The sequence below is a fragment of the Lepisma saccharinum genome, chromosome 25, assembly GCF_977018435.1.
Source record: "Lepisma saccharinum chromosome 25, izLepSacc3.1, whole genome shotgun sequence".
NCBI classification, from domain to species: domain Eukaryota; kingdom Metazoa; phylum Arthropoda; class Insecta; order Zygentoma; family Lepismatidae; genus Lepisma; species Lepisma saccharinum.
Genome location: NC_139253.1, coordinates 49,050,019 through 49,075,692, shown reverse-complemented (window position 1 = coordinate 49,075,692; position 25,674 = coordinate 49,050,019). Strand labels below are relative to the sequence as shown.

The following is a 25,674-nucleotide window of genomic DNA, read 5'->3' as shown; positions in this document are numbered from 1 at the left end:
GCAAATTTCGTATGTATATTTTCAGTTTCCCCTCATATGCATTATAATATAAATTCCATAATTATACTACCTCTCCGATGGCGTAATGTTAACATCATCACCGTGTAATTAAGGAGTCCCAGGTTTGATATCCAGTGGAGGCACTTCACATTTTAACTATAGATCAAGTGTGCATAAAGTAGGCTTTAAAACAAACTCTGTAATTATAATAGCTTCACATGATTACTAATAACAACACAAATTCTATTATTTGATGAAAGATAGCATTTCTAAAGTTCAGTAATTATTTTTTGTTCTTTCACCAGTAATTTATGAAATACTAAAATTCCCATTTCTGGGTTGTATGAATCAGGGATCTTTTGTGAACATATGCAGCACCAGGGGAGTGCATGGGGTGCTTGTGCACCCCTTTTCTTCAGTTTTCATGTAAACAGTAAAAAAAAATGCTCAATATGGAACTTCATTAGCCTGTGTGTAATGTAACTATATTTTCTAAATTACTTTAAAAAAAAACTATAATATATGAACTGATACTGATGTATCAGTATCAGAAAATATCGGTTGGATTTTATTTACTGACACTGGCCAACACTTTTTCCGGCATTTTGATTGTACACAGGGTTCGCAAAAATGCTATGTGGCATTTTTACGGAGACTGATTATCCTGGAAGTTTACCCCCCAGTGTTTCTTCCAGGTACCCACTTCATATGACGCTGGGTGGGTGCCGGAGCCACTTAAACAGGTTGAAAAAGTCCCGGTTCTCCCCCACCAGGGATCGAACCTGGCTCTCTTGCATGGTACTCACATGCCCTAACAACTGAGCTACCACGGCTTGTTTAGTTATAAGACAATATAAAATCAATAATGCAAGCATAAGTAATCTTATTGCAAACAAGAAATAATAATATTTAATGGGTAAATTAGTGCATATAAATCATGATTTTCTTTTTTTAGATTAAATAGAAACTGCACTCCTTTTTGTAAACCCTGCACCCCATATGCACCCTTAGCTTTCAGATCGTGGTGCTTCTGCCTATATTCATGAACTCACTCTGCATTAAATGTCTCATTGGATTGAATTCTCAATTCCTCCCCCCTACATGTGGTAATGGTCAAATAATATTTCATGTAGTTGTGAAACATTTCTTTAGCAATTGCTTAGGTATGGTTTACTAATGTGTTTCTTTACAGCTTGATCTTTCCATTCATGAATCTGATGCCGAATCTGAAAATAGTGATGCTTGAGTAATGTTTTAGCAGTTTCCAGTGATAGTGAAAGTTTCAAATAAGGTAAATAAATACAACTTCTACTTAAGCATGATATGTATCTTCTTTACTGTAAAAATCCTTTTTTTTGTTGTTGTTGGGGAGGGGGTGGGGAGACCAGTCACAGAATCTTGATGAAATACGACTGCCTCATCACCACTGTCATCTGGCCTTATGGGCAGAGAACTTCAAATATTTCAAGCTGTCAATTGCCCTCAAAGTGCTTCAGAAATGCAAAGCTTCTCGCCAAGTATTCAACTATTCACCCCTCACGTGAAATGTGAGACTGCCACTGGCATGGCAAGATTTGGGTGGGGGGGGGGGCGGAGGAACTGGAATTGTAAAGGTGGACAGTGCTTTATTCTATGGGGACAGTATACATAATAAAATATTTGATAAATTTAGAACTTTCTAGTTTGAAAAGTGGCAATAAAGTAATTTTAAGTTTTCTTTTTTTTCTTTTTTGTATTTACCCCAAGTTCATCACTGATTTTATTCGAAAATATTTATTTTCTCAAGATTTTGTAGGGGTCTGTAGTGCCATCAGTCCCCTTCTGCATTTGCCAGGGGAGACTGATACCAATTTTACCATATGAAAAACCTGGCATGTAATTGAAACTAATGAATCATTTAATTTTCAACTACTCTTAAAATTGAGAGAGAGAGAGAGAGAGAGAGAGAGAGAGAGAGAAATAAGAAATAAATAGAAAACACTCACTCTGCGGGCAATAATACATTTTGAACATTTCATGGCGTCAGCCACATATACTCAATGTAAAGAGCACCAGTAGATATAGTGATGTTTCTTCCTGTTTCATAAAGTAAAGTGCTCCCCTGTGCTTAGCACCACGCCATGAAGGCGTATAGGGGGTGTGGGGGTAACGCCCCACACTTTCTTGATCCGGTCGTGAGTGGAGGTGATGTGATCAGCATCACGCCCCTGACCGCCTTTACCCCCCAGGGTTTCCCCCAGGTACCCATGTTATTCGACGCTGGGAGGACGCCGGGGCCGCTTCCATCGTTAGAAAAGTTCCCGGATTTGAACCGGCCAGGGATCGAACCCAGGACCTTTAGCATGGTAGTCAGACGCGTTACCGACTGAGCCACGGCGGCCACCGTGGCCACATGGTCCTGTTTCATACTTTCATTTTTTAAATATTCTAAGTCTACGCCATATTGCATTTTAAGACAAACATTCTTTGGTTTGAAATAACATTGCATTCTGTTCTGTGCATTGCTCGCATAGCTGTGTAATTGATTTCTTGTAAGGTCAATTAAGCATGGATAATACTTCTCTAAAAGTTATACGAGCAAGCAGAAATGTTAAATATTCAAAACATATGGATCTCATTATTATACAACACAGTACATAAGGTTGTCCTCTGTTTAGATAATACACTTGCATTTTGTTCTACACAACATTAATCAATCATTTGGAAAACTAGGTAATAATTCCTTACTTCTCATTTCAGACTATACACGAGGAAAATCAACCAACTTTGAAAGAAATACCTATACAACTGGAGACAAATTACGTAAAGTGTCTGATATTGTTTTAATAAGGTTACAGGATTTTTGGAATGCAAAGTTTACAGATACTTCGACAAGAAAGCAGTGTTGAAGATATGTGTATGTGCAAGTATTATATATGAAGAATGAAAATGGGAGATAGTTGACAATTTTAAACATGTGACAAAAGTACTAATATACCATTTATGTGAAAAAGACACCAATATAGCTTTAAATGTCTTGTGCAATATATGCAATATGAGCTTTTCACATTCAAAGCATTTTTCTATTCTAAATGTGAAATGTTTCAACAAAATATTTGAATATGTGTTACACTGCTGGAATCTCAAAATGGTGTGTCTTCAAGAGTTGTGTGCAATTGTGTAAATTTTTGATGTGGTTGAAGAGAGAAGATATTTTTACACTGCACGAAAACAGAATAACAGTTCATTATTTCAAAAGTAGTGTTATTGTTTTATAGTGAATATCCAGTGCCAAAAGCAAGTATATATCTTCAGTGGATCAATTGAGGTGCTTGTGATCCTCTGCAGTATTAAATGTATATACTTTTTCCGAGACAATGATTTCTTAAAGAATAAGACTGGAATTATGGAATATTATTGCATTCTGTCAAAGACTGGAAATCATTTCTTCACTACAGGAAGCAAGTAAGTATGAGTTCATTTATTGCATGTACCATATTTAACTATATATTTGTTTGTTTTGATTATGCTATGCAGAATGTAATGGATGCCATGCATGGGCATCATAAGTAGGAGAAGGGGATGGGTACATCCTCCTCAACAATTTAAAGACAGGGGACAAGGTGGGAGACATATATGTTCCTGCAGGCTTCATTTGTTGGTAGGCAATAATTTTTGAATGTAGATCAGTCTAGTAGCAGTTGTTTTGGCTAGAAAACACAGAGCTAGCAAGCACATAGTTTTTTGAATTTGTAAAGATTTGAGTCTTTCTTTCGAAATTCTTATGCAAAGATGCAGGAGTATGCTCAATATCAACTAAACTACAGCAAACAAAACAATTCAGATAGTCAGGGCCATATCAAGATTTGTGGAGTCCCCTGGGCAAAATGTTTGGTGGGGGCCCCCCATTTTTTTAATATATTTTTTACTAGGATCTTTATTAGCTCAATATGTTAACCACCAATTTTCAGCAGTTGAAATGGTAGACAAGATTTTAGAATCAGTAGTCATTCACAATCGAACATATCACAGATAGGTTTGCAGGGAGAATAGCGCAGTAAAATAAAGTTACAGGACGAAAATTGTATCGCTATAGCAGCAGTAAAATTTTGCGTTTAAATGTCTACAGTATATTATGAGGAGTGAACACCATAACTACAATATATGGTAAATACTAAAGGGGTTCAGACGGAAACAGAGAACTGAGCAGTAGACTGTACTTACGTACATAATTTATTATAAATGATATTATTTACAATTAAGAGTAAACATGTCACTACATATGCACGGTCCATCTACTGGACAATTACCGACAGGTTCATTGTTGAAATTGTAGTAACTACACTTTCTTCAAGAAAATTCCCAAAGTCTTATAGCATACACACTTTTCTTGCCTTTTTCGCTGAAAATTCATCTACTATATCATTAAAGTCCAATTCACGAAGAAGTTCATGTTCAATGTTTAATAAACAAAGATTGGATAAGCGATCCTGTCCCATAGCAGCACAAAGTCTGTTCTTCATTAATTTCATTTTTGAGAAAGATCTTTCTTCACTGCAGTTGGTTCCATTAAGACCAAATAAATTCTAAATAAAATTTCGACAATGGGAAATGTACTGCGGAACGGATCCTTACGTACAATAGTAGACATAGACAGTTCCATTGGGATGTCTTCCTGATGTTTGACATTGCTACTGCTTACTAGGTGTGCAAACTGTATCAGCTCATTCTCTAGCGAGGGTTTGAGATCCTCCTCGTAGATGCTCATGAGCTACAGATGTAATTTGTGATGGAGTTGCTCCTGCAAGTTCATTTAGAATACTGAACCTCTTTGTGACAGTTTCATAGGGAAAAATCCTGTCTGCGAGTGATGAGGTGATTTGATCAATCACTGGTAGAAACCTTTCCACTCTGAAATGTTCACTAGGCGAGAGGTGGATTTGAGGTTCATTTTGATAGTCAAGAGGATTCAGTCAGACATTTCTCACCCGCTGACGTGAGTGTTCATTATTGTACTCTTCTGTGCCACTTCTTCTGGCTATCCCCTTATATTCAGAAACGAGTTCCTTTTTGATTCTACGAACTTCTTTAAAGATCTCAAAATGTCAATGACAGGCTGAAGAACTCACCATGGATACTGGAGTGTTTTGCTCATAGCATCAAAATCATTCCAGAAGACGGCTAACAATGCTATTTCCAGGGATGACATCTGCCGTGAGAGCTCATTCGCTTCACTTCTTACAATACCCTTCTCTTCTTTGCCATTGCATATTTCGACAAGAGCTTCCTAAAAATTTTTGTAACCTTGGACTATGGCTTTTGTGGTATCTGCTCTATATGCCCACAGAGTCTCACTTAAACTCTTGGGAACATAGTATTTCCCTTCTGCTTGTCTTAACTTATCCAATGTTTGATAATAGTGAGATGATGCTGTGAAGAACACATAAAGCCTTTGTACAAAATCAAAGAAATGAACAGCTGTAGGACATGCATTAGCTGCTGCTTTCCCTACCCGATTCAAAGAGTGTGCACAACATGGTACTAGCTCTGCTAGTTTATTTAGCCAAAAGGAAACAATCAACTCATTCCGCCGTCCGTTAGCTTATGTTAGTGCGGTTCACAAAGTGCTGCTTAAAGTTCGGTGTCCCATAGTTCACTTATGCACCAAGAAAGAGCGCTAGTATCTCCACAATTTTTTTCCCTAGAAAAACTCACAGTTCTAAAACAATGTTATTAACGAAAGAAAGTTATGTACTTCGTAGGATTATTTATTATCTTAATCGTATCTGAGAATTGATTGTTTGAATAAGTGTGCCTTCCTGATTTCCAAACCACATCCAAATCAATCCATGGCATAAAGTACGAGGGCAATTCGGAAAAAAAACCTCCGTTTGCGCATGCACGAGAAATGTCCGGGAAGAGCGACGTCAGTCCTGTGGCAGTATGTGCAGTAGTCCAGTAGACAGTGAGCAGTGGAAGGAGAAGGTTGTGTTGCAGTTCACTCGTCCGTTACAACAATTGAAAATGAATGTTCCAATAGCAAAGTCCGCCAAATGTGAAGTGCGTGCCGTAATTCGATTTCTGTGTGCGAAAAATCTTTCGGCGGCTGCGATTCATTGTGAACTGTGTGATGTTTACGGACCAAACGTGTTGAGTGACAGTGTCGTATGTGAATGGTGTCTCATGTTTAAAGATGGACGAACCGACGTGCACGATGCGGCAAGAAGTGGGCGCCCATCTGTAGTCAGCAACGAAGTCATGGAGGAAATTGACAAAACTGTCCGTGAAACCCGTCGGTTCACGATATCGGAACTTTCTCTGCACTTTCCCCAACTTTCTCGGACTGTTTTGTACGAGGTGGTGACAGAAAAGTTGGGGTACTACCACCTCTTCAGGCACATGAAACAGTGGCTTGCATCGCACCACTTCAACAATGACAATGTGCTTCACGATGCTGTTAGCAGGTGGCTTCATTCCCAGGCGGCAGATTTTTTTGCAGAAGGAATTTCAAACCTTGTAAAACGTTATGACAAGTGCCTCAATTTGAATGGTGATTATGTTGAAAAGTAATGTCATGTTGCAAGTTTCAAATGTATATAATACAAGTTCTGTATCTACGAATGTGTGTCATTGATAACCAAACGGAGGGTTTTTTTCCGAATTGCCCTCGTATACTGAGCTTCAGATATCTACAAACAGATCGACTGAGAGCTGTGCAACAATTGAATCCAGAACAGTGTAGACATACGACAATATTGAAGTTTTTTTTAATTTTTAAAATATAACTTCTTATGTAATTTTCACAAGCATAGACAGCTGGTTAAAAGATTTTTTTGGTGGAGGCCCTTCACAGCTTCCTTTTGGTTAATCTGACCCTGCAGATAGTTGCCAGTTCTTTCAAAGTGATTAAAAAAAAAAAACCTATTGTTTAACAGCAAAGCCAATTTTTTTTAAAAAAAATCAATGCAACCTATATTTTTACTTTATTTTTTGTTGTTTAGTCATAAGTTCTGCGTAAGTGTGTGTACTGCATTTAAACAATTACCAGTACCTTTAATTTTTTTCTTTTCCGCTGATGAATAACTCTGAATCTTCATCACCCATGCAAAATTAGTGCCTGACCTAGAGCCCCTTTGCAGTGTCAATTTATTAACTGAAAGTGTTATATAATTTTTTATATTGGTTTGCTTCTGAAAATTATATTTGAAGTGTTGTTTTTATTGACTGGAGTTTCTTTTTCAATGAGATTTTTAAGGCTAGCATACCATGCATAAATATGAAATAAAAACGCATAGCAATTAGGCAAGATGATAACTCTAATTCTTGGTCGTCAATATCAGACCAATCAAGTGGCAGAAAACCCACGTTAATTAAAGAAAATTCAATACACTTTAATTTGGTTAATATTCAAACACTATTTTTGATGTTGATCATGTTCAGTATGTTTCAACCAAGGGTGCCCACAAGGGGGTCCCTCTCAAATAACATAAAATTCAACATTTATATTTTTTCTAAAATTTATCTAAAAATTTTACACCTTAAATGCACCATATTTAATCCATTAGATGAAGAAAAGAAAATACTCACAGGCAGGTTTCTGGATGCCCATTGCTTCCACCCAATTTGAAGGGGGAATTTTTATGATGGAAATTTGACACAAGTTACCAATGTTGCTTTATAAATAGCAAATTTGTAGACTTCCAAGGGAAATGTAAAGGGTAATATGTATTATCGGGAGGGGGGTGGAAGGAAATATCCAACTCTTACATATTGATATGTGGATTCTGGGGGCGGGATTGAGAATTAAACGTTGGGGGGGGGGGCAATATCAGTCTCTTGTATATCAGTGTTAAGTCTTAGATTATAGAGGGTATTTTAGTTAGGGGGGATGGAGCTTTAAATTGAGGGGGTATCCAATTCTTGTATATTACTATTGTCTAGACTGTCGCAAAAATTCTGGTGACTGAGAATTATTTGTTTTGGAGGAGGCGATATCCACTCTTCAACATAAACAGTAAGTCTAAAATTTGCACGGAAATTTTGGTGGGAGGATTGAGTATTAAGTTTAAGGGGAGATATGAAGCTCTTGATAAAGTGTTAAATCTTATGGATTTCTGTAGTGGTGGAGAGTTTGAATATTATATTTAGCGATATGATATCCATACGTTTCTGGCACCGAACGTGCGAAAAGAGAAGCTGGAAAAGAGTAAATATCACGGGGTCATATGAAAGTATTGACATCCCATTATATTAATATTCTTGAAAGACTGCACAGAAATGGTTATAAAAATTTTCTTGCTTGCTTCGCTCGCAATATTGTGTTACGGAAATGCGTGTTTCGCATTTTACTAAAGTTTTATACTATATATTATAGCTACATAACATCACTTCTTAACATATAATGCTTATAGTGTTGGTATTCTGCTTAATTTAAAGCAGGTGTATCATTTGGATAATGTACTTCTATTAGCCATATTATTGTAGTATTGATTCCCTGTATTCTGTAATAATTGTACTAAGTGTACTTCATACAGTAACACCTTGCACGTTACCCGATAAAACAGAAAAATAAAAATAAATAATATCAAATTCCTTCGCATTTCTAACATCTCGTCGCAGGACAATTTTACTTTAACAAGTGACATTTGCACAGAATCCATGTAATTATTGCTATGGATTACTAAAATAATTATATTTACCCCAGCAGAGGGGGCGAGTTCTTTGAAAGAGGAACCGTATTAGCTTATGAATTTCTAGCTAAGGTTCTGTAACTCTCGTGAAACAATGATTGAATGGGTCACACGGCTGCAGCATATCATTTGGTTTGCCCAACTTGAATTTTCTATCTTAAGTTGTGTAACAATTTCTGTTAAATACTCAAATTGTGGGTTTTATAAATCTCATAAATGGGTAATTCCATGTGTGACGGAATTACCTTTTGGAAAGTTAAGTAATTACAAATTTCCCTCATACGATTACATATATAGTACAATATGTGACTTGTTGTGCTATATGTATTGACACAATGTAGTACAACTTCAAGCTTGCAAAAAAATGTAAATTATTTGGATGTACTAGGCAGATAATTGTGTTTAAAATCTGTGGGACGGAATTACCTTCATGTAAACCTTCTTTGCAGGTGCATAATGACATTTTCCAATTTCTGTGAATTGTGAACTTTTGTCTGAAATATTAATATTGGTAGAAATAGTTCAAAGCATGCTCATCATGCCAGGACATGACAACTGAAATTGTTTCTGTATTCTGATACTTATTTTTATCCCAAATAGTGTGTGACGGAATTACCGTGATGGAATTACCATTTGTCAAAATACGCTATACACACGTAATTGTCATTGATTGTTTGATTGAGTTAGTGTTTTAAAAAGTGCACTTTATGCACAATAAGGCTAATCGGGACTGGACCTAAAGTTTAAATTGCGATCTGAACTACTGTGTGCCTCCATCGGGTATCAAACCTGGGACCCCTTGATTACAAAAAGCTGACCATACCCCTACGCCATCGGGGTATTTAATTGAGTTGTTTTCAAAATAATATGATGCAGTCCAACTGAAAATTGATTTTAATGATTGAACTGTAATACAGTGTTGGTCTTCCGAAAAATGCAATAACAATATGGCAAGATATTTAATATCAGGTGAGCGAGAATCAAAAATTAAAATAAAATTCTTAATTTTTTAAAACGAAATCTACATATTTGGAAACTATGTTGGCATAATTGTTTTGATAGGTCTAAGTTCCATTTACTGGACTATCAAAAACATATCGAACACACTGTTCAAAAACAGACAATACTGTTTGTTGGGTTCTTGGTCAAGATGTGTTAAATGATCTCCTTCAAGCAACTGGCAAAGAAAATCTATTCCATGAGAGTCAAGCTAAATAATGTTTCTGAGAATACTATTATATATTTTCAAACAGGTACCTTTGGTTGAAGTGGCTACCTGAGAAGAATTTAACACCTTGGATTGCAGGATACAATGAAAATACTTCCTGCAAAAAGCAACTCCAAAAATAAGTGACAGCAAATTGTATGGAGAGATAGCATTGAAGAGCCTCCTTGATGGTCTCTATTGCTGCTTGGAGTGTCCATAGCACCTTTCTGCCATTCGGTTATGTTCCCTTAATCTTATCAGTTGTGAATTCACATGCTGCCTCTTCAATCGCATCCGTCATGGCCATTCCATTTAATTTGATCATAATAATTTTCTTCCTTCTCTGCCTACTTCTGCATTGACATTAATCTGCTGTCTTAGCCATTATACTTCAGAAACATTACAGATTAAACTGAAAATGAGTTAGCAATATGTAGATACGTAACAAGCTAACATTATGATACCTCACAAATATCACTTGGAGCAATTCCCAGGTATCACTGGTAATTCCATCACACACGTCTGGTAATTCTGTCACAGTGATGTACAGCCATTCCATGAACATTGCTGCACATGTAAGTGTTACACATGTGAGTAGTACCAAAACGTACCTTTGCAGGAAAAGTTTTACATCCGTGTATCATTAACCCACGTTTTTATGCGAAAAAATCTGAAAAATTGTGACGGAATTACCATTTTATCTTATGTATTAAAAGACGTGTATATCTCAGTTTACACACACACAATAACGTAGTGAAATACACCAATATGTTCATCTAGGGCACATTAATCTTACCATACTATTCCTATTAGTTCCTTCTTGGCATATACAGTGAGTTCATGAATCGTTAAAATACGTAATGAACATATCATGCCATGTATATTGCAGCCATCTTGAAAAATACTGTTTCTAACCACCTGCCGTATTGTTTTTAATGAAACAACGGCATGTTCCATTAACTACAAGTATAACTCTTGTATAATATCATCTTCATTTTTATGTACAAAGCTATTCAGTTTTTGGACTGGAGGTTGAAATTTCCGTGGAATTGCCCAAATCTTATTCTCCATTCACAAACACTGCTTAAATGCATATGTATATAATTTAACTTATCACACTTAACCAATCAATGTGCTAGCTTTCAGTTATTTCAAAAACTGAACCATTAAAAATATATGGACAGTTTAACATGGTATTGTATTCAAATAAACATTAATTATTACTTATTCATCCAAACTATTTGGGGGGGATTATGATGAACGATTTTCGGGAGGTAATGCATCCACGATCTTGGGGTGATGTTCGATTAAAGGTTATTAAAAGTAGGTTGCGTTCCAGTTTGGGGGATTCATTATTGTCAAGTTTGCTTGTTTTGTGTAGTGAGAGTGACATTCTTGCACAAATTCCAAATGATGAAATTATAGATAAATTCGCAAGGTCCAGTATTCAGAGACATAAGCTTCTTTTAAGATCTCCATACTAAAGTTTGTTTCTGTATCAATGCTGTCTTGTAAATAAACATTAATTTGAAAACAGCACATATGTTCTACTTCTGATAATATTTTTCAATGAGTATTTAAAAAACAAACCAAAAGGAGTATGGCTCACCATTTACGTGATTCTCTGAGAACTTAAGATTTCTTGTCGTCATAAAAATGTACTGTGTAAGCTGTGGTTCAATAAGTTTTTAGTTCTTACTAGGAAAACAATTGTACATTTTGTTCATATACATCTTTTAATGAATGACCACGAGAAATAAATAGTAAAAAGTCAATATGTCTTTACTAAAATTCATAAAATTATAATTACCTATTCTATTTCCAAACATGCAGCATATTTTCTCTTAACAGAACTCGCACATTGTTATTTCATATAAATTTAAACAGATTAAAAATCATAATGCATTTTATGACATTAAATATGTTAAGAGTTATCTTTATATCCATACCATGTACCTTGATGTGTCAATTCATCTCTTATCCCCTGATTAATGGTAAACCTTGTTCCTACTAGATGCAAACCAGATAATCGAGTCTTTACTTTGCACTACACAGTATTTGATGTAATAGTGACTAGTTAGGTAAAGAAAAGGAATAACTCAGGACAGGGAGTATCAAGTGAAGTGTTCAAAAACACTGTCGTAACTAAATACTTTATGGGGATTTTGACATAAACTTTGGGGGGAATGCTTGGCTTTGGAGTGGTGGGGGTTGCACCATTGGCCTTGGGGGGATGGGCACCCCTGGCTTCAACTTACTTGTTCACCTACGCACATAATTATAATTCATCCTCTTCGTCTCGATTAACATAAAAGTAAGAAAATTAATGTTAAATAAAAAATTCAACAATGATGTAGTGGAACAATGTGCAAAAGAACCTGCACAGACCCGTGACTCCTGTGCATCGTACTCCTGCATGGAAAGGAGGGGAGGTGCAGAATGGAGCATGCTTCCTTATGACAAGAGTTGAACCGATGGAGGGGAAGGTGCAGGAAGTATTTTGACAGAAAGTTCTTTTATTTCTGGTCGCTCTATAGATATTGTTTATTAATAATAAGTTATATGGATAAAAGCAATAGCGATAACAATTTAGGTCAACCAAATTGTTTAAATAGTATTTACTGTGGGAGCCCCCCTAAAATCAAAATAAATTGTTCCACCCAATAATTTGAAACGAAAGGTGTCTATGATGTCATATATCTGATATTTATAAGTGCTCTACCTTTCTAACTTACATATTCATTAATTCTCTTCTTAACTCTTTATTTTACAAACATATGTCTTCCAAAAGACTCATCAACTCACTCTGTTTTTAGGCTATGGTGTATCAGTCATATTGATTTGAACTTCATCATATTCCAGGTTCCCAGGTCCCCTTTGAATATATTTCATCTCTTCTATTTTATCTGTTTTATTGAATTTACACTTTATTTTTCTAATTGTAATCCATTGGCTCTTCTGGTTTACTATACCAGAGCTTCTGTAGTTTCTGGTATGAACCCTTTCACCTAGGCTGTTGCATCACTGGGGGAAGTATGCAATGTGATTGGTCACGTGTCAGGTTGCCTTTCCTATGTACCGCAGCAGGCATTCATAACAGCTAATCAGACAGGCATGTTCTTGAAATTTATGCTCTCTTATGCTATTGAAAGTCACAAATAATGCCAGCCCTCTTCTTCTTAGTGTATGTGTGTTCATTGTCCAGTTCAATTTCACTTCTTTATTGATCTTCTCCCATTTCCACCAAGAACTTTTCATCTTCTCTTTCAATATTATTCTCATAAAAGTCATCAGATAGTTCTTTCCCAAGTAATCACCACCGTTGGCCCAAAGTCAGTTTTTACGTGGGAATGGTTGGCTTTACATTGGTTGCCAAATTTGACGTTGGTCTTACGTTGGGCCAATGGTTGTTGCCAACGTTTGCCCAACCATGGAAAAGTGAGTCAAAATCAGTTTTAATAACAACTTTTTCATGCTAAGACAACTTTGAGGAGAATGCTGAAAATTCTAGAGTGTAAAATAAATTACATGTAACAGTGTTTCTTTTCGAATATTTCAGTCACAGCACATACTGGAAATATAATATATTTTTTAATGAAAGTAGAAGCTATTTTTAACTTGCAGTCACTCACCAGTCCTTTGTCTGCCGCCAGGGATGAAAACTGTGTTGGGAATTGCTTATTGTTTGTCTCTTTTGCTATAGTAGAACAAGGACATTCTTAGAGGTATTATTGTGAAGGTGGTTAAACAATGTTATGTGCAGACTAAATTATATGAAAGATGGAAAACTAAGTAAACCCTAGAAGGTTTTTGAGCTACCACTTGCTAGGTATGGTGCCTTGAAAACAATGATACCATGTGACTGAGAAAGTGCTGTGTATTTTTTTTTTATTTTCATAAACAACTTGTACTATTGTTTACATTTGGCCTCATAATAAATTATGTATATATCAGAACACAAACCTATCTATTCTTTAGTTTTCAGTTCGTTGGGCCTATGTAAAAACATACATTGGCCCAACGTAAAAACCACATGTTGACCCAACGTTGAAACCACGGCCAAAATTACCATTGCCCAATGGTATGTTTTTACATTGGGCCAACCACGTTCAGTACGGTTGGCCCAACATTGGTTACTTGGGTTATAAACACATTACTGAGATTATGTTTTTCCCCATGGTGACTAATAATGTCTTAGAGGCACATAGCATATTTCATTCCAGATTTGTCTTCTCTATCTTACTTCCATGTTTATGTTACTTGAAAAATAATTATTTTCTTAGCTTCTCTTGTTGTTATTATAATCTCTCTCCTCCCATCTCTTGTTTCATAGTTCCCATATAGCACAATTTCTGTATATTTTTCATTTCTTCCTTGTTTCATTTTAATACTATATTATATACTATGTACTTATCATTAGTTTGCATTTCTTTCCTTTTTAGCCATAATTTTTAATTTCTTTAAAATCAAACTGTGAATATTTATATTTGTTAGATATTAGGCTATTCATTGCATGCTATCAGAAAAACAAGGACTGATATTTCACATGGAAATGTATTGATATAAAACACCTAATTTCATAAAAATTCTTTTGCAAATAGAAATGCACCCATGACTGTGTTAAGACTTCTAAGATGTCTGCTTGTTTGTGTAAAGCAAATTTCAAAGGTATAATATTTTGTCCATGAAATCAGACAAATATTCAACCAATTATGCAATAGATACAATGGCATCGATTAGGTTCCAAAACTGGGGGCAAGATGCCAAAACTTGGGAGGGAGGAGCAAGGACAATTTACTTTCCCTTGGTAGACAAGGTTTAGCATAGTGTGGTGGAAAAAGTAGCACTGAATAGATATGTGAGAAAATTATGCTGTTTAGGGATTTTTAATATTTCCCAAACTTTCCTCTTGTATGTGCATTAGTAGTACCTCGTTGCATATTTTACAAGATAAATGTTTTTTACCAGGTCATTTATTATTATTTATTTGTAGGTTCATGATACTGTTGATGCCTCTTGAACTAGATGAAAAAGTGGCGTGTATTGTATACTGTTTCCAGCAGATTCCAGAGAATAGGAAGGCTTGTATGAAGGTAACAAAAGCTTGTAATATGAGTAGAATTCTTACATTGTTTCAAATAGATTTATTAACAGTCTGGTATTTCCAAATGTATGGTATTTTCTGCAATTTTCTAGGCAATAGATTCATACATTTCTAAACTATGCTGTTAGAATTTGATATACCCCAAGTAACCAAATGTGGTTCACCCAACGTTAGGCTAACCGTACTAAAGTACAAAGTATATAAGAAAATACCATTAGACAATGGTGATTTTGACCTTAGTGGAAATGTGGGGCCAATAGGTGGTTTTTACATTGTACCAATGTACTGAGAATTAATGCTGAGGCAATATAATGAAAATTAATGTTGGTCTAGCTGCATATTTTGTGAACTATCATTTCATTGATTCTCTAAAATGATGACTGTGTACTGTGCACTGAGAACCTTTTTTTGGTCTTGACAGGAACCTTATGATTCACGCTTCAGAATACATACAATAAAAATTAAATGTAATAAAGGTATCTGATATTTATTTGCTTCACAGTCATGGTCTGGAAAGCAGCTACATCTTCAGAGATCTAGTTTTTATTCATTTTAATTGTGTAACTATTAATGAGTATCAGAGTAAGCATTGTTTCATTCTGTTTATGATACATAAAAGTTCACTAACCACTGTAAATGCAGACCGCAGCTTAATACAAATGGTTTCTGTAAAACATAAATTTGCACACTTTCTCATATATATGCAGCGGCGACTCATGACTTTTCAAGGATGGGTGCTACAACTGATGCTGTTTTTCATGTACTTATAATGACCCCCTACTCCCCACCAACCCCACCCCCACCTGCCCCTTCATTAATTTCATTATTACAAAGTATTACAAACAATACCCATACCCAGGCCGAGACTCCAACCTGGAACTTCGATGGCGAGATCGAGTGCCTTTAAATACAGTGCTGTTGTCAAGATGTTCTTTAACAGCATTGTCTAAACTGCTGACAAAATTAACGAGCCATAAAAATGCCCCAGGGTTTGCGGAGGAATCTGTTTCATCGTGGCCACGCAGGGCCAACTCAAAAGCTCCACAGAACTTGATGCAGTCTATGATTTTTGACAAGACGTATCGATTTTTTTTCAACTTGTTCACTATGCGATTCTAGATAAGCGTGGCTTAACTGCATTGCTATGTTGACAGTTCCGAGAGAGACAAAATTTAACTCATTATTCATGTGCTTTTTGCTTTCACTATGCTTTCTCATATATTCACTTAAATGTCCTAGATCTTTTACCCCTCCTTTAGACCACGAATCATTACTTCCAAAAAGCATGCAAGGAAAACAGAATAATGCATTTCAAATTTGACACCCACAAAACCATGGTTCACTATTGTACAGTTTTCTATTACATCCCCTTTTATATGTAGCGTTCTCACCTCCTTTTGCATTTTGCAATAGATCCAAATCTGGCAACGACCATCCTAGCACTTTTATTTCCAACTTTTCTTCAAGTGTTCTTGAAGAGAAAGGTCGCTGCAACAAAGAATCCACCGAATTCATCGTACACTAACACACACTCACTTTCACTTCTAACAACAACAAAAAGCTAATCCTTCACAACAATGACCACCACTTCACACGCCACACGATTTTAACACAATGAACCGTGCGGAAAATTTTCGGGTCTGGAAGTCGGGGGAAAAGTTTGTTTCTGGACGATTGAAGTGCTACATAAACATAAGGAAATATATTTCTAGCATTTAAAAACAGGTAATTTAGATAAAATATAAAATTAAAATTTCCTAAACATAAATTACATAGCAGAATCCACTTTTGGAAGCAAGAAAGGCAGAGACTACAGTTTCACAGTTGCTATCTTTACAACTTACCACCGAAATAGATAAAAGGCTAAGGGGTAGTGTCAATTCACGTTCCAACTTTTTGCAGCTGCTGCTAATGTATACGACATGTTACAAACATTACATAAGTATACACTGATAACGTACAGAACGTTTCAAAATGACATTGATAAACGTTGTTCTGACAGAGGCAATAGGTTGTCGTAGACTTTCTTCTTATCCTGAGATGGCACACTTACCGTGCTGAGTTTTCCTGTAGCACGCTAGCAGACGATTTTACTCGAGCCGAGACCCTATCCCCCGTACGAATCGAGGAGTGGGGGTGTACAGTATTCATGCGCAGAGTGATGAAAAAGGGGTGATAACGTGCTGTTGAGATTTTAGCACTGTATGCTATTCCTTATAGCCCCAACAGCACGAGGGAAATAAGTGGTGCCGCTGTTAAATGTTGAGGCTTTTAACATGAGAAGTTTCATTTCACTTTATGGCTTCATTAAACTTCTTGCATTTGTGAGATTTTCTTCTTTCTTCTTTTCATTTTAACAAATTTAGCAACATGCTATAGCACGGTAGCACGTATTAAGCAGCCGCCACTGTATATATGATATCACTGCTTTCAAGGTACCCTCAAGTGGTAGCACACAACACTTTCCGCAGAGTTTACTTAGCTCTCACATTTGTGCATAACAGTGATTATCTTATAGGGATAATGAACCACTTTCACAAGGGCATCTGTATTGCTCTGCTACAGTGAAACAGAAAAAAACCATAAGCATTTCACAATACAGAAATATTATTCATTCATTTCAGCTGACAAAAGACTGGCAAGTAACTCCCAATTGTGAATATCTTCTACTTTTATTAACAAAATAATTATATTTTCAGTATGTGCTGTGACTGAAATGTTTGGAAAGAAACACTGCTATGTGTTATTTACATATTTGACCTTCTAGAAATTACACCATACTCTTTAACATGGTCTTAACAGGATAAAGTGTTTTTAAAACTGATTTTGACTCACTTTTCCGGGGTTGCACAACTGTTGGAAACAACTGCTAGGACAATGTAACAACCAACTTCAATTAGTCAACCAACATAAATCCAACCTTTCTCACATAAAAGCTGTGGTTGAACAATGGTTCTGATTGCTTGGGATCATTTCTATCAGGGTGTGATTTATTAGAGGGAATGCAAACCTCGGGTTTTCATCGTCCTTGTCACCCCACCCCCTTTTTCACAACAAAATTTTAACATTTATAACACAGATATGTGTTACGTGCATGCATATTATGCCAAATAGGTTATTGATCAGCATTGCTAAAATCTTAATTCCAACGAAGTCATATCAATAAATGATTGATTTGATTTATTTTACTTTTGCTTTCATGCTACCTTTGGCTAATCCTGAAGAAGATGATGAGTAAAGATATGATGAAATTGATGAAGGGACACTCATAAAGATCACCCATGATTAGGCCAGCATTCGAACCTGGGACCCCTATCATTGCAGCATACTATGGTATCCACTTGGCCATGGAGGTCAACCCATAAAATACACCAAAGTATATATGTACATATATTATTTCTTGTAATGTCAATCAGTGCTGTGAAATATTGATTTACTTTCTATTTTATTTTTCAGGCCATATGCGAAAAGAAATCTAACCCTACCTATGTATCTTCTAACTAACAATATGACAGAAGACTGATTCATTGCCTGTGATACAATGTTTTTGAAGTACAAAAAAGTAAAACTGCAAGCTATTTTTAGGCAGTGTTGTGCATGTTTACTTTAAGATGAAGTCAGTTACAAAGGAGAATTCAGCTGACATATAAATATGCTACTTTAAAAATGTGTGCAATAAATGAAATCATATGTTGTAACAAAGATTGTGTTTTTCTCTTTACTTCTGTAGTTTTTTCTGAATAAATTACAATAAACATCTGAATATAACTATTCATATCAAACAATCGTACAGTAATTGTTCCCAGGTTTAACTCCCAATGGGGATTTGCTAAAATTCTGGTGTTAACCCAGCACAATGAGGGCAATTGGTGGCTACTTTAAAAGAAGAAGAAGTAGTTAAGTTCTTGGTCTAGAAAGTCAGTAAACAGCAGTGATGGGATTCTATGATGGAAATGACCATGAACTATCCAACAAATAGTCACTTGGCAGACCTTGACTTTCAAAGAGCTGTTGTGCCATGGAGTTATAATTTTAATAGTAAATACTACGAACATAACATACAAGTTTTCAGAATGCATATGAGTTTCCCCATACAAGAGATTATGATTATATGTTTGTATGCAGTTCAATTCATGATTGGACTTATTGGAATATATAGGAAAAGGTGATTTTGCATGAAAGCAATAAAAGCAAAAATGGCTAAATGGCTTGTTTGTAAAGTTACAGCAATATATTGATTGATTGATTTGACTTCGTTTTTCTGCCACTTTTGTCTAATCATGAAGAATACCAATGCCCAGGGCAAGATTCAAACCTGGGGTCCAATAGTGTAACTAACATGCTTTATGCCACCATGCAACTTTCAGTTGTGTGCCCAACTGTCACAAACTTGTTAAAAAGAAGCTTCCTTTTATGAAATATTCATTCACGCCAACATTTATTTTATATATATGCAAATACGAGAAAATACACACATGTATTAAAATACATGAAAATACATGTAACTTGAATCAGTGAAAAACTGGTAGGAAAGATTAAGACAACAATCAAAACTGTAAAAAAAATATACGAGGGTTACAGCAAAAGTAGTGGCAACTGTATTTTTTCTCAAAGTTAAATGATGAGATCGTATGTCCCTGAGAACATGAAACCCGCAGTATGTGGTCACATTACTAAATGGCAGTGTGATGAATGGTTATTGTACAGAGGGCAGTGGTAATTCATTGGTAAGTCAACCGTCATGCCACGGCATGAACAGCAATTGTGTATCAAAATAGCCATTCTTTGGGAAAGAAATGCCAGAAAATGCCACAGGAAGCTGGTGGAAACTGTGGGAGAACAGTGTCATACAGTAGTATGCACCTCTTTTGTTCCTGTAATGTTCCTGTGCTATCAGACTTGTAAACACATGTGGCACGATGCTATCTTTAAGGAGGTTTTCTCGCTTCCCTATCCCATACCTGGTACACTAGATCTGCACTGTTCATACATTCCACAATACCATACACTGCCCCCTTTCATTTGTATATTTCGGATTTTCATGCTGGTCCCGCATTCTCACGAAAAAAAATGTTGCCATAACTTTTGCTGTAACCCTTGTATTATAATTATCGTATTTGCAGGCGTATAAAAATAGGTCTGAAAAATAGGGTGCAGAATTTTAAATAAATTCAATTCCAGTCCAGGAGAGAAAATCATCAAGCATAAATAGATTCTGGACCATAAAGAACCTTTCTATCTGTAAGGTATTTCAATTCAGTCCAGGAATCTTTTTTCTGGATAAATTTAAATATGTTGCAGGAACCTATTTTCTGGATGAATTTAAATACAGTCCAGGAACCCTTGTTCCAGATTAATTTTAATACGGTCCAGGGACCTTTTTTCTGGATCAATTTAAATCCAGTCCAAGTTCCGTATTGAAATGAAACAATACACAACTTGGACCAAATTTAAATTGTGTGAGAAAAAAAAAGTTCTGGTCCTGTTATAAAAGCCAATAGAACCCATTAAAATGTATGGGTTCTTTTAACAATCCTGATTCTACTAGTTATTTACAATGTTGATAGTATTATTCGGTTGTGAAACTTGGTCTCTAACTATAAAAGAAGAACATAAATTCAGAGTTTTTGTACAAAGTACTTACGAGAATATGTGGACCTAAAACACGGGAATGGAGAATGTTACATAATAATGAACTACATAAACTATATTCATTCTTTGTTGGAAGAAAAGATTCTTGTCTTTGAGCTTGCTCAATGGTAGCGTCGTCTCCTTGTAATCCAGGGGTCCTGGGTTCGATACTGGTGGAGTCACATAGTGGTTCGTATCGCACTTTAAACTGTAGGTTCAGTCCCAATTAGCCTTACTGTGCATAAAGTGGACTTAAAACACCAATGCAATCAATCAATCAATCAAAATCTTTGTGCTTTGAACTGAGAGTATGGTATTTCCTTACTTTGAAATTGAACAGAAAAACAATATTAACAATTAATTACAAATATTAAATTTTGTTACGAATCTTGAAGTTGAAGCAATAGTCTATTACACCCCCCCCCCCCCCAAAAGGACATTTCCCCATTTCCATAAAAACCTACTCAGACCATTTTTAGGACTCGAAAAAGAGGACATGTCTGCGTAAAAGAGGACGTCTGGTAACCCTAACTATACACTATCTGGCCATTCGTCACCGGACACCCCATCAGGTGGCATCATGGTGTGGTCGTGCTTCTCCTGGTATGGTCTTGGTCCTCTTGTGTTAGTGCGTGGAAACATGAATGCAGATGCATACCAAACGATCCTGGACAATTCTGCGCTACCGACATTGTGGGCACAATTCGGTAGTGGTCCTTATCTGTTTCAGCACGACAATGCCCCATGTCATACGGCAGGTGTGATAAACATGTGGTTCGAGGATATGGGTGTGCAAAAACTTGATTGGCCCGCCCAAAGTCCTGATCTCAACCCGATTGAGCATCTTTGGGACGAGTTGGAGCGCCGGTTGAGAGCCAAGCCACACTGCCCAAAAAACACTAAAGAGTTGTTCGCCACTTTGCAAGAGGAATGGAGCAGGATTCCCGTCGAAACCTATCGCAATTTGGTGGACAGTCTTCCTCAGAGGGTTGCGGCTGTACTTGCTGCGAAAGATGGCCCCACAGGATACTGACGGACGCCTGAAACCGGATTAAAGTACTCGTTCCAGGTGTCCGGTGACGAATGGCCAGATAGTGTATGTGCCCAAGTTTAGTACCCATCAATACAATAAAACCGTGATAAGGAATGAGGTCTTTTTTCTCACACTGAACTTTCGCCCCCTTTTAATCAGAGGGTCTGCGCACACCTATGTCACTGCATTGCAGTAAATGAAACTTTTGCACATAGTATTTCTTATATATTTTTACATAAAGGAAAAGTCCTGCACCGTCGCCATGTAGTATAAGGCATCATGCTTTGGGCTCTGGCTACGGGGCAGGTTCTAGTCTCCTGGGGGAAGCAAGCTAACAACTTTTCTCCTGAGATTTAGGCCTGTGTATGGACCAGTGGACACCCACCATGTGAGTAAATTGGGGAGCTATGAAAGAGTAGTGTAACCCGGTCATGGAAACCTACAGCAACGACTGGGTGTTTGTCGTGTTGACCACATGTCACCCCATAACTGGTTGGATGATCTTGAGAGTGAGTCCACCAGTCGGTAGGTAGGCCCTGGCCTTAACAGGCTGTCGCACCATGGGTTATTTTTATTATTTCTTATATATAATGAGATTAACTAATAAAATCCAGAGCAAGGGCATACTTGAAAACTTCATAGAAAGAATAAAAGCTCTTGAAGATTTCATAAAGTATACATTACATGCATAACAGAAATTAAATTTGCTTCTACATTCTGTGACAACATATTTAAAATTGTCACATTTTCATTCTGGAAGACAGGAATTATAAAAAAACAATTAGCTACTGAAGGAATGGTAAAATAACTGATAAGTGACAATGATTACCTTATTTCTGGTCTACCATACAATCCAGTTGGAAGAAGAAAGCTTCTATCAAGTTGCATCATTTGATCATTCACCATTCGAAGTTTCAATTCACTAAAATAAATATAAAATCTTAAATATCCACTATTTTATAACAATACTAGAAATGAAATCACAAATTTATAGTTTATGAAATATCTAGAAGCACATCACAAATAGAAAATAAATTTAAAACTTGAAGTGACGTTACTATGCTTTTGCTGTAATACATATACAGACAGACTTCTCTTAAATGTCATTGAATCAATCTACGTTTTCATGGAGAGTATATACCAGAATCCTCACCAATAAAAAAAAATCCCTTTTCATTTCAATACTCTCATTCATGGGCGTCGCTAGAAATTTTTGCAAGGAGGGTCTGGCAAATAGGAAAAAGTTGAATAGTAGGATAACAATAAGTATTATTACCATGGTTATAAATGTTATTATACAAAAATAAATATTATAAACTAACAAAAATACATTTTATTCGAAATAATAATAATTATTATTATTATATAGATGTGGAGACTTGATCCACCAAACCAGTAAATACCAGCACAACTATTTTCCATTATTTCTTTTGCATTTTATGCAGTTAGTATCTGAAATGCATTTTGATATTAACTTTTGCACTTCTCGTTCAAAAGAAGGCTTTAAATGTTAGGGGGATTTTTTTTTCATATAGTTTGTTGTGTGACCTCTCACCTACAACTGTCATTATTAGAATTTTGAAACCTGTGGAACCATTTGTTCTTTGGATGAAATGGTATAATATAACCTTGTTCCTGTATTTTTCACTCAATGTTTTCGATCCGATGCATTTTTACTTTGATTATTCTGTTCGAATACTAACTAAATGAACTTTATTTATGTTCTTAACAATAAGAGAACGATAAAAGTAACAAACTTTCGGCTTTCTTGAATTTTTAAATGAAGGATGTCAATTTCCAGTGGGGTCCACCGACCCGTTCGATCCCTCTCCCTTGCCCATGCTCTCATTAGGGGTTAATAATAATGCTACCTAATTATTTACAGATGGAAAATGTATCTGCAAAAGGTTGTATACAGTTAAAATCTGGGCTATGAAGATAAAAATTCATTCAATGGCTTTGCTCACATTTTCTTTTCTAAATGTCTTTCGCCTGTGGCTGACATGAGAACCCTCTTATCTTGTTAGTTGGTGCTAACGCCCCACACTTTCTTGATCCGGTCGTAAGTGGGGGTGATGTGATCAGCATCACGCCCCTGACCGCCTTTACCCCCTAGGGTTTCCCCCAGGTTCCCATGTTATTCGATGCTGGGTGGGCACCGGGGCCGCTTCCATCGTTAGAAAAGTTCCCGGATTTGAACCGGCCGGGGATCGAACCCGGGACCTTTAGCATGGTAGTCAGACGCGTTACCGACTGAGCCACCGCGGCCACATTATTAATGTGATATTGCATTATACATATACATATTGTATCATATTGTATATCAAGCCCATACCCAGGTTTCTTTTAGGGGGGGAGCCCTAAACACAAACATTTTATATATATACATATATAAATCAAAGAAGGAGAAAGCAAACATTCACCAGACAGTGGAAAAATTCAAAATTTTTGCTAGCTTAGTAGCATCATCGGTGTGAGACGAAAGAGACCGATGATGCTACTAAGCTAGCAAAAATGTTGAATTTTTCCACTGTCCGGTGAGTGTTTCCTTTCTCCTTCTTTGATTTTTATTTAGCCCTTTTGGCCCTCCTTGTTTTATCCAATATATATATATATATATATATATATATATATATATATATATATATAGAGAGAGAGAGAGAGAGAGAGAGAGAGAGAGAGAGAGAGAGAGAGAGGATAAATGAAGGGAGGGCCCAAAGAGCTAAATGAAAAGCAAAGAAGGAGAAATGCTACTTCACTAGTAATCATTCACAGCACAAGACCATGTTGTATTATTGGAAATTAGTAACATTTTCTTCTCATGTCTATGTAGGACTATGTGTTTCTTCCCTTCTATTTGTTTCATGTGAAGGTGATGTTATGCAGAAATAAACATCTTGCATGCTGGCTTCTGATAAACAATTTCTACCCAGTGTCTTGATATTGTACCATTACCAAAGCCTATACATACAATTACCCTCCTATGTATATAACTGTGCTCGTGGAACATTTTAAGAAATCAATATTTCTAGAAAACGATATTTCCTCAAAGGGAAAAGTATTGGAACGAAGAAAGTGCATTTGTTGAAGTTTGCATAAATGTCTCTATTATGTGCTCAGCAACCATGAATAATTGTCGTTATGTGTGCACAATTGCCTCACCTTCCCCTATTTTATAGTTCCTTCCAAGGATTTTGCACCATATATTAAAGTGATTATAATGTGTTTTTTTTTAAAGGAGTATTACTATGTAGATAATAATGCAGAATTAACATACATAGAGCAAAGCAACGATTGGTCTGAATGAATAACTGCAATAATATACTTTTACATTTTATGATGTTTATATCATTGCTGTTGTTATTAGAATCATTTTTATGTATTCTAGAAACAGCTTAAATACTCTGTAAATACCATGAAGAATCTATAGAAAAACCATCTCCATTTTTTTTAGAAAAGTAATATAAGTTCATGTAGTATATGTATATTATCAGTTCCAATTAAGTATACTACATGTTACAATATTAGTTCCATATCAAACAATGTGGTTAGAAATACGGATATCTTTCTCACAAAGCTTATAATTTGGAGAAGAACATACTGCCAAATCTATAGTGTGATAATTTGATGTGAAAAAATATTTCAATCAACTGCTAAAGTTGAAAGCTAGGCAAAGTTGGAAGTATGGGCGAAATTATACATTTGCAAATTAGAAATTAAACATCATTTTTAATTAAAAACTGATTCTACTATAACAGTGTAAATAAATCCACTTACTCATTCAAATTTTCAACTTGAAGATTATTTACCCAGGTATTCACTGCCTTTGAGAATTTCTTAATTGAAGATTCCAGCATGCCTGAATAATAATAATAGTAATAATAATAATAAAACATGAAATATAGCCTATATTTAAATTAACATCTGCAACTACAACAAAATTACAAAAGAATTATAAAACTGTGCTTTACATTTAAAATTATGTGTGCAAGCATTATTCTATGTTTGTTACAATCACTCACTGTTCATT

At 35.9% G+C, this 25,674-nt stretch overlaps 2 protein-coding genes across 3 annotated transcripts in view; one reads left to right on the top strand and one right to left on the bottom strand.

The window, feature by feature from the left end:
- LOC145978562 (uncharacterized) overlaps positions 1 to 18,730 on the top strand; it is a 57,383-nt gene extending 38,653 nt beyond the window's left edge. Inside the window, exons 5-8 of the mRNA XM_083111258.1 lie at positions 1,193 to 1,291; positions 2,740 to 3,444; positions 14,870 to 14,969; positions 18,437 to 18,730. Of these exons, the coding sequence (XP_082967384.1) occupies positions 1,193 to 1,246 (54 nt within the window). The 3' untranslated portion in view covers positions 1,247 to 1,291; positions 2,740 to 3,444; positions 14,870 to 14,969; positions 18,437 to 18,730. The remainder of the gene's footprint in view (positions 1 to 1,192; positions 1,292 to 2,739; positions 3,445 to 14,869; positions 14,970 to 18,436) is intronic.
- The window catches only part of LOC145978645 (N-acetylated-alpha-linked acidic dipeptidase 2-like), a 211,601-nt gene that overhangs the window by 46,581 nt on the left and 139,346 nt on the right, over positions 1 to 25,674 (bottom strand). For both annotated transcript variants that reach the window (XM_083111401.1, XM_083111402.1), the window contains 2 exons: positions 25,422 to 25,503; positions 22,474 to 22,566 (listed from right to left, as the gene is read on the bottom strand). In XM_083111401.1, the coding sequence (XP_082967527.1) occupies positions 22,474 to 22,566; positions 25,422 to 25,503 (175 nt within the window). The remainder of the gene's footprint in view (positions 1 to 22,473; positions 22,567 to 25,421; positions 25,504 to 25,674) is intronic.